The sequence below is a fragment of the Sturnira hondurensis genome, unplaced genomic scaffold (genome assembly GCF_014824575.4).
Source record: "Sturnira hondurensis isolate 20B ecotype Veracruz unplaced genomic scaffold, ASM1482457v3 Scaffold0018877, whole genome shotgun sequence".
Taxonomy (NCBI): Eukaryota; Metazoa; Chordata; class Mammalia; order Chiroptera; family Phyllostomidae; genus Sturnira; species Sturnira hondurensis.
Window position 1 is genome coordinate 1,866,356 of NW_028091508.1, and position 15,145 is coordinate 1,881,500.

Sequence of the window (15,145 nt, forward strand, 5' to 3'; positions counted from 1 at the left end):
ACACTAAGAGGGGGTTGAGAAAAAAAGAAAGTAATGTAAAAAATAAAATAAAAAGAAACCAACACATGAAATTTGCCCAAGAAGTCACCAGTCTATACAGAAATGCACGTGATTTAACAGTCTGTATAGGAGAGTCCTAGTGGAAGCTGTTTTTCTAAGGGTTTCACAACTTGGCACTGAAGTTCTTGGCATTTTCCACTTCCTGCTCAGGCGGAAAAATGTGAGCGACCCCTGCTGGTACCTTATGATTAAACTCAGCAAGCCACCTAGAGCTAAACTTACTGAACTCAATTTTATGGGCATCTTTAAATCGCTTTTAAAAACCGACAAACTGGAAGTATTCTTGGGTATTTACAGTGATCGAAGTTCAGGGATGAAAGAGGCAGCCGCAAGCCTTAAACCACTCGGGCCGGTCGCCCAGCCGCTCTTGACTTACGCTGACAGCCCACGGGGTCAGTGGCACTCAGTCCGTAGTGGCTGGACTTGCACTGGTCGCACTTGGCTCCTACCACGTTCTTCTTACACAGGCATTGGCCGGCCACAGACCCCAAGGCAGGATCGGAGTGGCTCACACAAAGGCCACCTGATACGGTTCCGTCAGGATCACATTCACAAGCTGGGGACACAGACATGCATCATCTTAGTTAACTGCAAATTGTGGGAAACCTGAAACGTGAGCATAGCATTTTACTAGTGCTATAACTGTTTTACTTTGCTTAAATCATTAAGTATGTTTAAATAATTAGACAAGTGGGCAAGCGCTGCTCAGAAACATCTCCCAGATTTCTGGTCTTTGCAAGTGTTGAAAAACTCCGCCCTTTGTTTAATAAGAGACTTGTATATGGTTCTAAAGTAAGAGGACCAGAGAAGACAGCCATTCTGAGAACTGGATGTTGATAACAGATTGATTCCTTTGGGGATGATGGAAATGCTTTGGAGCGAGGTAGGGGAGGTTGTTGCACAACTCTGTGCAACACTGAATTGCTCCTGTTTGGAGCACCTGCAAGAAAGAAACATATGAGAAATGTTCACATCCTTGTTTTCTTTATGGATGTCTGCGGATGGGACAAGACCCTGAAGAGAATCTGGAAAATGAGACAAAGAGTTACCTTTAGCAAAGCAGCAACAAAAGTTCCAATTTCCCCTTCCCCCCTCTTTTTTTTCCAGTAGAAACTGGCACAACTGAAGCAAGGAGTGTCAAGGGATAAAGGATGCTGATAGTGTGACTAATTCCAGGGGTAGAAGTTACTGGAGGTAGAGCCTGTCACAGTTCGAGCTGCCCCACAGAGCAGCGGCCTCCTCAGCAGCAGTGCTGTCCAGGCAGAGGCTGAACCACACTTGTGCCTTTTTTGAGGATGTATACGGCAGTGAACATTAGATGACCACCAAGGTCTTGTATCTTTATGGTGCTGTGTTTTCAAGGGGTTCTACTTTTAAGGAATGTAATAAGAATAAAAAAAATTAATATCCTGATTCTAAGGAAAAATTACATTCACATTTATACATGTTTTCTTTAGATTAATAAAAATAAAACCCTCAGGCCTAAAGCTATATTTAATAACAACCAGTTAGGTTAGTGAGTTTAGTAAAAAAAAATCCAGTCAAACCAGTTGTTTGGTGTCATTGAAGCACTCACTTGGTTGTCTGACAGAATTTTCGATGTCAATTGTTTGCTATTAGATTGTGGCTTGTGAGAACATCTTACTATGGAAAAACAGCACTGGATTCTGTTTAGTCAATTTCTTCTAATTAAAACCATTGCTTCTAGAAAGGAACAAATTGGATACATTTTAGAAGTAGCCAAAAGGAAAAAGCTCAGCTCTATTTGGGAAACACTCCAAAGGGTTAGCACTGAGTTCCAGAGTGTAATTTAAACATATACAGAAGCATCTCTGGGGGCTGTGGGTGAGTAGGTAGTAATTTTACTTTGAAATAACCCTACATCATGGCCTTTAAGATAGGATGTCAATAAAATCTCTCGATGTCACACAACTTACTTCTAACAAACTTTTATTAGCAGTGGGTCAGTCTACTAAATCTTTGTTTTTTTCTGTGTTTTAGTCCTAGAAGAGTTAAAATTATTCAACTCTTATGCTTGGAATCTGATTACGTAAATATTTAGGGCCAAAGAAAAACAACTCAGAGGAAATTTATGTGTGGTTGCTGCTCGTCAGTCTTCATACATGTCATTTACACAGACGTACTCACACACACGTAAACACGTGTCTAGGTGAACTGGGAGCAACTGGAAAGTCTCACGATGGCAGTTTCTACAAGCTCCTCACCTGCCTTTCCTCAAGAAACTCCTGTTTACAAAGACTGACTCCTTGATTCTCTATCACAGGGACTAGTTTTCTTTCCTTGGTTCCCTTCAAAGCACTATCAAGTTAATACTTAAGGAACCACCAAGTTAATACTTAAAGTTCTTAAGGAACAAGAATTAGTTTAATGTGTTCAAAACATTTGGTTTAGTTATTTCCACTCTCTTTCCATATTCTAAGGTTATCTGTTTCAAACATCGTATTTTCCTGATTCCACCTAAGAAAGCAATTTCATCTTCTTTTATAAATACACAGCATAAAAAACATAAATAAAAGTTTTTTTTTGTGTGTGTAGCTATAGATACTGGTAAAAAATGTAGGACATTGATTTAAAAATATATGTATTTTGAGATTCCAGTTCTTTATATAAATTTTAAACAGGCCGCGTGAAGGTAAAATTTTATGCAATCAGGTACCTACTGAGTAATCAGAGCAAAAAAAATTAATTTGTGCTTTTTTTTACATTGTGATGATTCAAAGTTTGAAATCTAGAATATTGTATATATTCAGGTAGCTATACTCAATCACTTTTGTATAAGACTTCATTTTATGTAGTATGTATTATGCAGTTTCACAGCAAGTCCCCTACCCAATATAACATGCTGATGATAGCGTGTGAAGCAGGACTTCTGGGTGTTGGGAGAAACAATCTTCCATAAATCTTGCACATCTTAACATTGTGCCGAGAGTGAAGACAATGCAAGGCCCTGACTGCTCTTTATCCAGGCCGTATCTCAACACTGTGTTTGCAGGAAGCTACCTTGAGGAAGGAGGAAACATCTTCCCCCAGACAAAGAACAAGCTTGTTTCCATTGCTATAAAAGCAATGAATCCTCTGCTCAGTGTTTCCTGGCTATGAGATAAACTCATTAGGTATAAAGGATCCACCTGACACCCTCTGACTTGCCTCATGGAACTTGGGACTTGGGGACTCACACCAACACGAACATCTTGCTTCTTGCTGTTCCATGGTAATAAAGTTTTTTTGTCTTTGACCAGGAGTTTCATGTTCTCCACCAGCATCCATGAAACAATAAAAGGCTAATTTGTTAGTCTTCAAGTAAAGTTCTCAGACCAGGAACTGGGCCTGGTTGTTCGAAATCAGATTAGAATATTTCTCTTTGCAGTAATTGACAACAATGCTGAGACTCGAGAAAGGCAAGCACAGTGCCCAGGGCACAAAACTTAAAAAGGCACTCACTGTCAGGTCAGTGTGAGTGGCAAGTGTCAGCCCTATGCTTACATGTCTCTGAGATGACACTGAAAGTGAGCGCTTCCTTAAATTTTGGAACCTAGGTGTTTTGTTCATTCTTGTCCCATTTCTGCAGGGAAATGCAAGTTGAAATGATGGTGAGATCCCACCTGAGTAGCAAAATTTAAAGTGTAATAAAACCAAGTATTGGCCGGGATATAGAGCAAGATAAACCCTTATACACTGTTGGTCAGGCTGCTACTTGGTACACCTGTCTAGGGGACAATTCAGTATTAACCAGTCAATTTGAAGAAGATTATATTATGTCCCAGTAATTCCACTTCTTAGAACGACTCTTAGGGACAGTCTTTGTGCATGTGCACAAGGCCACATACATGGCTATTGTAGCATCAAAATCAAAATGGACAGATAGATTTCCTCAGATTTACAGGAAGGAAAGAATTACACACAGGAATTAAAATGGAAGATCTAGGGCCACATGATAAAGACAAATCTCAAAAATATAATGTGGAATGAAATACTCAAAGATATAATACAGCATAATATCATTTATCTAAAGTTTGAAAATATGTCAATATGTATTGCTTGTAGATAAAAACACAGGTGAAAGTGTAAAAATAAGCATGGTCGACTGTGGTGATTGCTGGTGGGAGATGGGTGTAAGGGGACTAAATGTTAATAAAAATGCTATAAAGATTAAATTTAAAAATAGAAAAAAGTAAGCATGGTAATAACTGCTAAATATATTAGAATTTATCTCTAAAAAGAAGGGTAGACAAATGAGAAAGATTGCACCTAGGACTTCACTAATACCTGTAGTATTTTATTAAGGTCTTGAAGATGATAGAGTAAGAAATTTTGATGAAGATGGTGGTGGTTATAGGGGGTGTTCACTATATTATTTTCTATTATTTTGTATATGCTTGAAATATTTTATTTTTAAAATGAAATTAGAACTTCCAGCCCTGATGGAGGGATGGGTAGAGACACTGTACCTCCTCATACAACTAAAAGAAGGACAACAACAAATTTAAAAACAGAAAAAGCAACCAGAACTGCCAGAAAATTGAACTGTGTGGAAGTCTGACAACCAAGGAGTTAGAGAAGAAACATTTATCCAGACTGGTAGGAGGGGTGGAGATGGGCAGCTGGGACTGAAATGCCTTGTGTGGCAAGGTAGCAGCTTGAGGACCAGGTGGGCGAGGTGGCAGCTGGTGGCTCCACGTTTGCGTGCGGATAAACTGGGAGGAACAACTGGGGAGTGAGACAAACTGCGCAACCCAGGACTCCAGTACAGGGAAAGAAAGCCTCAAAACTTCTGACCGTAAAAACCTGTAGAGGTCGTGGTGTCAGGAAAAACTCCCAGGCTCAGAAGAGTTTGTTGGAAGGGTCCTTGGGGTCCTAGAAAGTATGCAAATCCACCCACCAAGGAATTATTAGCACCAGAAGGGCCTAATGAGTGTTTGGGTAGGAAGGGAAGTGACTGAAAGCCAGCCAAGAGCTGAGCAACTGGCATTGTTTCCTTTTGGACCCCTTCCCCACATACAGTGCCATAGGTTTCCCTGCTCTGGTGAATACCTAAGACTCTGCCCCTACTGTGTAACAGGTGTGCTGAGACAAAAACATATGGCCCAAATGAAAGAACAGATCAAAAACTCCAGAAAAACAACTAAGTGATAAAGAGATAGATAGCCAATCTATCAGATGTAGAGTTCAAAACACTGGTAATCAGGATGCTCACAGAAATCGCTGAGTATGGCCACAAAATAAAGGAAGAAGTGAAGGCTATGAAAAGTGAAATAAAGGGAACCAACAATGAAGAAAAATAAACTGGGACTCAAATCAAATTTGGAGCAGAAGGAAGAAATAATAAACATTCGACCAGAACAGAATGAAAAAAAAAGAATTCAAAAAAATGAGGAAGGGCTTAGGAACCTCTGGGACAACTTTAAATATCCCAACGTCTGAATTATAGGGGTGTCAGAAGGAGAAGAGGAAGAGCAACAGATTGAAAACTTACTTGAAAAAACAATGGAGGATTTCTCCAATCTGACAAACGAAGTCCAGGAAGCTCAGAAAGTCCCCCAAAAATTGAACCAAGAAAGCACACACCAAAGCACATCATAATCACATTATCCAAGACTAAAGATAAAGAGAGAATCTTAAAAGCAGCAAGAGAAAAGGAGACAGTTACTTACAATAAGTTCCCATAAGAGTTCCCATAAGACTATCAGCTGATTTCCAAAGAAACCTTACAGGCAAGAAGGGGCTAGCAAGAAATATTCAAAGTCATGACTTCCGGCCAAGATAGAGGCATAGGTAGACATATTGTGCCTCCATGCACAGCCAAAATAAGGACAACAAAAATTTAGAAACAAAAAAATAGCCAGTACTGACAGAAAATTGAACTGTATGGAAGTCCAACAACCAAGGAGTTAAAATAGACACATTCATTCAGACTGGTAGGAGGGGCAGAGTTGAGAAGCCTGGCAGAGAGGGGTCATGGGAAAAAAAAGTGGTAGCTGGTGGACCCCAGGTACAGGGTCGCAACAGGCAGACCCAGTGAGATGGCAGATTGTGGAGGGGCACGGTGCGCGGTGGCTGGCAGACCTGGCGGTCCCACATTTGCGTGCAGATAAACCAGGTGAAACTGGAGAGCAAGACAGACTGCATAACCCAGGGTTCCAGGTTGGGGAAATAAAGCCTCAAAACACCGATTAACAACATCTGTGGGGGTTGAGGTGCCAGGAGAGACTCCCAGCTTCACAGGAGAATTTGTTGGAGAGACCCACAGGGTCCTAGAATGTACACAAACCCATCCACGTGGAAATCAGCATTAGAAGGGCCCAGTTTGTTTGGAGGAAGTGGCAGAAAGGACTGAAATCCAGCAGAGAGCGAAGCAGGCACCATTGTTCCCTCTTGGATCCTTCCCCCATAAACAGGATCACAACCCAGCCACTGGGTTGCCCTGCTCTGGTGAACACCTAAGGTTCTGCCCCTCACTACGTAAAGGGTGCATCAAGACAAAAACAAACAAGCAAACAAAAAAATGGCCCAAATGCGAAAGAACAAATCAAAGCTCCAGAACAATTACATCTAAGTGACAAAGAGATAGCTGACCTATCAGATGCACAGTTCGAAGCACTGGTGATCAGGATGCTCACAGAATTGGTTGAATTTGGTTGCAAATTAGATGAAAAAATGAAGGCTACACTAAGTGAAATAAAAGAAAATGTACAGGGAACCAATAGTGATGGGAAGGAAACTGGGACTCAAATCAATGGTGTGAACCAGAAGGAAGAAAGAAACAACCAACAGAAAAGAATGAAGAAACAAGAATTCAAAAAAATGAGGAGAGGCTTAGGAACCTCCAGGACATCTTTAAACATTCTAACATCCAAATTATAGGGGTACAAGAAGGGGAAGACGAAGAGCAACAGGTGGAAAAGTTATTTGAACAAATAATAAAGGAGAACTCCCCCAATCTGGAAAAGGAAATAGACTTCCAGCAAGTCCAGGGAGCTCAGAGAGTCCCAAAGAATAAGCATTCAAAGTCATGATAAGGAAGGACCTACATCCAAGATTACTCTATTCAGCAAAGCTTTCATTTGGAATGGAAGGGCAGATAAAATGCTTCCCGGATAAGGTCAAATTAAAGGAGTTTATTATTATCAAACCCTTATTATATGAAATGTTAAAGGGACTTATCTAAGAAAAAGAAGATCCAAACTATGAATAAAATGACAACAAACTCACAATGATCAACAACCAAACCTAAAAAGAAAACTAAAACAAACTAAGTGAACAGCTAGAAAAGAACAGATTCACAGAACTGGAGATGACATGGAGGGTATCAGCCAGGAGGGGGAGGAGGGAGAGTAAGGGGAAAGGTACAGGGAATAAGAAGCATAAACAGTAGGTACAAACTAGACAGGGGGAGGTTAAGAATAGTGCAGGAAATGGAGAAGCCAAAGAACTGATATGAATGACCCACAGGCATGAACTGAGGAGGAGGAGGGCGAATGCTGGTGGGAGGAGGGCTGGAGGGCACAGGGAAATAAAGGGGAGAAAAAAAGTGGGACAAGTGTAATAGCATAATTGATAAAATATACCTAAAAGTAAAAGCTGAAATTATAGATAAAATGAACTTTTTTTTTTAAATGAACTTTTTTAATGTTGAAAAAAGAAATATAAGCCAGGTAATAGCTCATGCATCTTAACAACAAATTTAAATTGTGTACAGCCAGTCAAACGTAGCTAATTTCAGTAGTTAACTGTTTGTGGAGCTGACCTCCTAGAAATTCCAGGTGTGTGAAGTCGCTGAAACCATTCACCCCCTGATGATTGAATCTAGAATAATTTCCTGATTTTCCAGGAGGAACCCCTGCCGCAAGGCTGCCAGGATGGACCTGGATTACCTGGCCCAATTTGTTCAGAGAAAGAAACGATCTCAATGTCGAAATGATTGTGCAATCCCCACTCCCACTAAGGGCAGTTCGGAGATGACGCTAAGCCGAGTGGGGCCTGGCGGCCCAAGAGACACCTGCTCCTTCAGCATTTCTCAAACCAGTGGGAAGGACGCTCCCAGAGGCTGGGGACTCACGAAGGCACGCGTAAGGATCCGAGATGGCCTTGAGGGGGTCCCTGTAGAAAAGGGGCCTGCAGCGATGGCAGTGCTGCCCCTCGGTGTTGTGCCGGCAGTCCTCGCACACGCCCCCGCTGACCCTGCCGCTGGCCAGGTACACAGTCATGTCGAAGTGACAGCGGTCAGAGTGGCTGTTACAGCTACAAGCTGGGAAAGGAGAGGGGTTACTGAGAGATTGACCTTGGCCTTGGGAGTAACCCAGCTGACATCCCACCCTCTAATCTGGGCGTCCTCTCCTCCTCTTTCCTAGCCACTCCACCTTCTTTTTATGGACATGCCGTGTATACAAACAGTTAAATTAGGTGCTTTCAAAAGATCTTTCTAGTACTCTTGTAATGCTCATAGACTCTATAAAGTGTGTTCCCCAAACGCTTAATATATAGGTGTTTAAAAAAAATCAAGGAACAACAGTAAATCATTTGCATAATCTAGAAGCTCTGAAGTACAATATTTTTGTTGTTGTTCAGTAAAGAATACTTTTACATACTTCGTAAATTTGAATTTTTACATCATATGTTCTGTAGGCACTGGATTATCATTAAAACTGAGCCTCACCCCTCCTCTCCTCTACGGGCAGGAGAGCTGGAAGGGGGAGGGGGGTACAGGAGATTTACATCCCAGGAGATTGGCACCTGTCTCAGGGTGCAGCCAGAGCAGTGCAGGGAAGGCAGTCTGTTCGGAGGAATTTGTCTTTGTGGTGATGTCTATCTATGCTGTTCATCTTGTTTGTCTGTTTTTTCTTTCCTGTAAACAGCATAAGTATTTGCTGGGTTTTGTATACTGTGACTCAGGGGTGAGGTTTGTCCTGGGCTCTTCTACTGACCTTACTCCTCTAAATCTTATTTTTCTCAAGTTTGGGGAAAGAAACTGAAAAACAAGTTCATCAAAATTTAGAGGCAGCAAACACATTATAAAAATCCTCCACATTGTTAGTCTAAATAGTTTATAGAAGGTACAATAGTGAGTCAGACTTGAATCTAGACCTCATTTCTCCTGTGATCTGACATATGAATTGAAGTTCGTGCTCATGGAACATATGATTACTCAGGAAGATTCACCCAAATCCTGGATTGGCAGCCCCACTGACCTTTTTACATGGCTCTGTCCCTCCCCTGGAAAGGGGCCACCCAACATGTATGTTGTTTTATTTTTCAAGTGAATGTTAATTTTTGGTGTGAAGGTTTGAGACGTTGGTGATTCTTCCATGGGAGACAATGGGAGACATTGGCTTCTCACTCACCTGATGCTGGAGGCCACAGGGTTGTTGCATGGACTGCATGTTCTCCAAAATAGGGAAGCACAGACATACCCCGACTGTGCTGAGAACTCTTCACTCACCTCTGCAAGAGCTGTCCTGGAGGCCTGCAGCCGGCCTCCAAGGAGCCTCCTGGAAGAAGTCCTTGCACCGCTCACAGTTTGGGCCATCTGTGTTGTGCTGACAGACACANCATTGGCTTCTCACTCACCTGATGCTGGAGGCCACAGGGTTGTTGCATGGACTGCATGTTCTCCAAAATAGGGGAGCACAGACACACCCCGACTGTGCTGAGAACTCTTCACTCACCTCTGCAAGAGCTGTCCTGGAGGCCTGCAGCCGGCCTCCAAGGAGCCTCCTGGAAGAAGTCCTTGCACCGCTCACAGTTTGGGCCATCTGTGTTGTGCTGACAGACACACTGACCGTGAACCTGCGTTGTGTGATGCACGGACAGTGTGAAAAGAGGGCTCACCTTTCAGGATGCTGGGGCTCTTTATATGGAAAACGAAATACCAGGTCACAGGCCTGAGACTTCGTTTCCTCTGTGTTAGTTACAATACTAGCCTGAACTATCTGTTATTTGCTTAATTAGCTTTTACAATGTAAAGATTTAAAATGTTTAGTATACATTTACAATAAATTTTATTTTGGTATGTCTCACTGCTAGTTTCAGGGCAGCCCATTGCAGCCCTCAACAAAATGAGGGATAGGATGGTGTGTGTGTGTGTTTGTGTGTCCAGGGTGGCTTAGAAGCATAAAAGAGGGAATTAGAAAACAGAAAGAAATTAGAGAAAGGTGTATGATTCTCCACAAAATGCCCTAAATGTCCAAATTCAAAAGGAGAAGTTCTATTTCCAGTTAAACATTGAGGCAGCTGGGTAAGAAGGTGCAACAGCCCCAACATCAAGCCTCGTCTGACTATAACTAACAGTTTAAAATTATTTAGTAGACATACCCCCAGGACTCTGCATGAAAATACAACTCTTCTGCTACATCACTCTTTAGGACTAGTCCCAAAGATGGAAGGGATTTTCAGTGTGAAGACATAGTCATTCATAGTGTAAGACTGTTACTTGGAGTAACCATCTTTACAATAGCAGACATTAGTCCCACACCTTGGTATGGAGTACGACAGACCTTTGATCAATTTTTGTGAGAGAACGAATGAGAAATTATGAGTCCTCCCTACTAAACCCTCATTCCCTAAAAAAATAAACAACAAAAGGAGCAAAATGGGCTATCTTAAAATCACAAGTTATAAATTCCGGTCGTGAGTCCAGTGATGCTCATACATGGAAGGATTCACAGGACTCTCTGGAGAGAGAGCTGAGGGTGCCCAGATAGCCTGTTGTCCAGACTGAGTCACACCCGCCCTGACTCGGGCTGGCCCGCTGCTGGTCCCCACATAGAAGTTGATCGACACCGAGCACCAACACAGCGAAGGGAAGGCAGGAGAGCCAACTGCTCTCCTGGGTAAGTAACTCACCATTCCAGGAGGGCTGAACACGTCTCCCCTCACCATCCGTGTTAGGCCACATTCGCTGGCATGGCCATTGCAAAAACAGCTGCCCCGAACCACCATCTCATACAGGGCGTAGTAGTATTTATCAAGGGAATCATTCTGCCTCCTTCCGAGCAAAGTGTCTCCAAGGGTGTGGAGTTTGGTGAAGTTTATCCTCAGGTTTGTTAACGTAACAAGGTCTAGGGAAAGGGCAATAATAAAGATAATGAATTGTGCACTTAGGTTGTATCATTTCAAGATGCCCTTCTTGACTGGCATCCCCTTCGTGCGCTACAGGAAGGTAATGACAAGGAATATGCCTAACATGCGATTTTAGAAAAGAAATTGATGTGAAAAATATAAAGCAATTCGTACCCTGGATGTAGGGGCTGTACGGGTTTTCTATTTCAAAGCTGGGATCCAAAACTTTTAAAACAACCTGTAAAACAAAGGTAGGTAAATATAAACTATTTTACCCCAAAATGTTATGGTTAAATAGTATACTCTTTTTTTTAAAAGAGAGAAACATCAATATGTGGGCTGTCTCTTGGGTGCCTCCTAGCAGGGACCTGGGCTGCAACACAGGCATGTGCCCTGACAGGGAATTGAACTGGCAACCCTTTTGGTTTGTGGGCCAGTAGCTAATCCACTGAGCCACACCAGCCAGGGCTAAATAATATACTGTTAAAGAAAAGATTCTGATTTTATAAGCAGTTTGAGCTCTTGTTTCCCCGGTATCATGGGGTACAGGTTATTGTTAGGTTCTCATGTGAAAAAAAGTAGCAAGAAGGAAAATGAAAGCCATGAACAGTCACGTTGGGGCTTTATACACAAGAGGTCTGTGAACGAAGAAGTTGTGATTCCAAAGGACAAAAGGGCCCCTGTTCTGGGCCGGGGTGGAGTTACGGGGCCATGGTTCAGCGAGTCATCATCAGTTTGGATCTGGCAGGGAGTTCTGGAGCTGCTGTCTGCCTCAATCCCTTCTCCTAGACCTGATAAGGCAATGCCTGCCAACCCCACTCCTACCTGGACCCTCCGCCAGTTACCAGTTTTGCTCGGGGGATGTTCCTGCAGATCCCAGCTGAGTGCTGGTTTACAGAGCAAGGAGATGAGACAACTAGTCCAGAGCTGCACTAGCCTACGTGCTGCCTTGCGAGCATTAGAAACAGATGCTCTTCCCTCGCCTTCCCCAGGCCCCGGTGCCCAGCCTGGCTCTCAGCACCTGCCCACCTTCAGCTGGTCTCTCTGTGAAGGATTACTTCTTAGAAGGTATTTATCATTTATCTGACTTTGAGGTGAATTCAGGACTCATTTCAATTTAAACTCTGTTATTTTTAAAAACCAACCAGGCGAGTTCCATTTCAACAAATACTACCTAAATTGTTTTCATCTCAATTAAGCACATTAACAACAACAACAACAAAAACGTATATTTTACATTAAAGAAATCCAAGAAAGGAAAGGCTACCTCACCACCGGTGGAGGGTTCAATATCCGAATATCTAGAGTCACACACAAGGTCTCCCAGTCCCTGGGCCTGGCCAGATGTGATGTTGGGAAAGGAAGTGGCACAGTCTTTCGCAAAATATTTGAACACTTTCCAGGTATGTCCATAGTCCGTGGAACGTTCAACTAACATTGCGGCAGGCCGAAAAGTCTGTGGGAAAATGAGTTAACCCGTGATACTCCACAAAGGAAGATTGTATTGCCCACTTCAGATTGAATATTTATAATTTCCAACTATATTTCAAACCTTATTTGTATCCTTTAAAATCACTATACAAAGAACCTACCAAAATCTCTTCCCAAAAGAGGGCAGGCATTTATGAGCACATATTTTGCCCTATAATTTAATTCCATTTTAAAAATCTGGCCATGTGATTCAATAATTGAAGGAAGATGGCATATTAATTTTTAAAAGGTTTGTGATTTAATAATTGAAGGAAGATGGCATATTAATTTTTAAGTGTAATTGATATTTTTACAGCAATTTGCATGCAGTTTTCTTGGCCCGGAATGCTTTTCCTCTGGCAAACTCTTATACATCCTTGAAAATCTACCATGGAGTTTACCTGGATTGCCCAGAGCAGATTTAGTCTTCTCAATGAATTTCCCACCATTCTTACCATATGTTTAGACACTTACTTATCACCCTGTATTATAATTTTAAATTTATAAGTGTGCTGAAATCATAACTAGACTGTTAATTCTTTAAGGGCAAAGGCTAAGATTTTTTTCCATTTAAAAAATATATTTTATTGATTATGCCATTACAGTTGTCCTATTTCCCCCCCTCCACCCTGCATACACACCCCTCCACATTTCCCCCTTTTAGTTTATGTCCATGTGTCCTAAGTTCTTTAGCTTCTACATTTCCCACACTACGCTGGCCCTCCACCTATGTATTTTCTCCCCACCATCTATGCTACTTATTCTCTGTACCTTCTCCCCCTTCTCCTCCTCCCACTCCCCTGTTGCTAACTCTCCATGTGATCTCCATTTCTGTGGCTCCACTCCTGATCTAGCTGTCCTCTTAGATTGCTTTTGTTTTAGATGTGGTTGTTAATAACTGTGAGTTTGCTGTCCTTTCACTGTTCATATTTTTTAACTCCTTTTTCTTAGATAAGTCCCTTTAACATTTCATATAATAAGGGCTTGGTGATGATGAACTCCTTGAATTTGACCTTATCTGAGAAGCACTTTATCTGCCCTTCCATTCTAAATGAAAGCTTTGCTGGATAGAACAATCTTGGATGTAGGTCTTTGGATTTCATGACTTGGAATACTTCTTTCCAGCCCCTTCTTGCCTGTAAGGTCTCTTTTGAGAAATCCGCTGACAGTCTAATGAGAACTCCTTTGTAGGTGACTGTCCCCTTATCTCTCTTTTTTTAAAAGATTTTTAAAAGATTTTATTTATTTATTTTTAGAGGGGAAAAGAAGGAGAGAAGGAGAGAAATATCAATGTATGGTTGCTTCTTGTGAGTCCCCGGCTCGGAACTGGTCTGCAACCCAGGCATGTGCCCTGACTGGGAATCGAACCGTGATCGTGTGGTTCGCAGGCCCGTGCTCAATCCACTGAGCTACACCAGCCAAGGCTGTCGCCTTATCTCTTGCTGCTTCTAGAATTCTCTTCTTCATTTTAATCTAGGGTAATGTAATTATGATGTGCCTTGGTGTGTTCCTCCTTGGGTCCAACTTCTTTGGGACTCTCTGAGCTTCCTGGATTTCCTAGAAGTCTATTTCCTTTGCCAGACTGGGGAACTTCTCCTTTATTACTTGTTCAAAGAAGTTTTCCACTTGTTGCTCTTCCTCTTTTCCTTCTGGTACCCCTCTAATTCAGCTGTTGGAATGTTTAAAGATGTCCTGGAGGTTCCTAAGCCTTCCCTCATTTTTTCGAATTCTTATTTCTTCATTCTTTTCTAGTTGGATGTTTCTTTCTTCCTTCTGGTCCACTTCATTGATCTGAGCCCCAGTTTTCTTTCCATCACTATTGGTTCCCTGTGTATTTTCCTTCATTTTACTTACTGTAGCCTTCATTTTTTTTTTCATCTAATTTGAGACTAAAATCAACCAGTTCTGTGAGCATCCTGATCACCAGTGTTTTGAACTATGCATCTGATAGGTTGGCTATCTCTTGGTTAATTAGAAGTATTGGCTCTGGGGTTTTGAGTTGTTTTTCTGCTTGAGCCATAATGTTTTGGTCTGTTCATGCCTATTACATATGAGTGGCAAAAGCTTAGTTGTTCACCAGGGTGGGTCAACCCAGTCGCTGGTTTGTCAGAGAGGGAACAATAGCATTTATCCCACTCTCTCTTGGATTTTGGTCCCCTCTGCTGCTTCCTACAAGCAAATTGGGCCCTTCTGGTGCTGGTTCCTAGGTGGGTGGGCTTGTGTACGTTCTAAGACACTGTGGGTCTCTCCAGCAAATTCTTCTGTGAGGCTGGGAGCCTCTCCCAGCACCTCAATCCCTGAAAGTTTTTCCAATTGGTGCTTTTAGGTTTTATTTCCCAATGCTGGGGCCCTGTGTTGTACAGTCTGTCTCACTGTCCATTTTTTTCATATGGTTTATCTGTGCGTGAATGGGTGATCGTGGTCAGCCAGCCGCCTTGCACTCTTACTGGGTCTGCCCATTGTCATCCCACACATGGGATCTGCCAGCCGCCGCCTGTACACCTGGGTTGGTCCAGCAGCCACTGCTTTTCCCCGACGT

The 15,145-nt window shown here is 42.3% G+C and overlaps 1 protein-coding gene across 2 annotated transcripts in view; it reads right to left on the reverse strand.

Moving 5' to 3' along the window:
- Window positions 1-15,145, reverse strand: part of LAMB4 (laminin subunit beta 4) — a 132,623-nt gene that overhangs the window by 94,586 nt on the left and 22,892 nt on the right. For both annotated transcript variants that reach the window (XM_037070657.1, XM_037070658.1), the window contains exons 6-11: window positions 12,404-12,592; window positions 11,311-11,374; window positions 10,921-11,135; window positions 9,744-9,864; window positions 8,138-8,326; window positions 437-616 (exon numbers count right to left, since the gene is read on the reverse strand). In XM_037070657.1, the coding sequence (XP_036926552.1) occupies window positions 437-616; window positions 8,138-8,326; window positions 9,744-9,864; window positions 10,921-11,135; window positions 11,311-11,374; window positions 12,404-12,592 (958 nt within the window). The remainder of the gene's footprint in view (window positions 1-436; window positions 617-8,137; window positions 8,327-9,743; window positions 9,865-10,920; window positions 11,136-11,310; window positions 11,375-12,403; window positions 12,593-15,145) is intronic.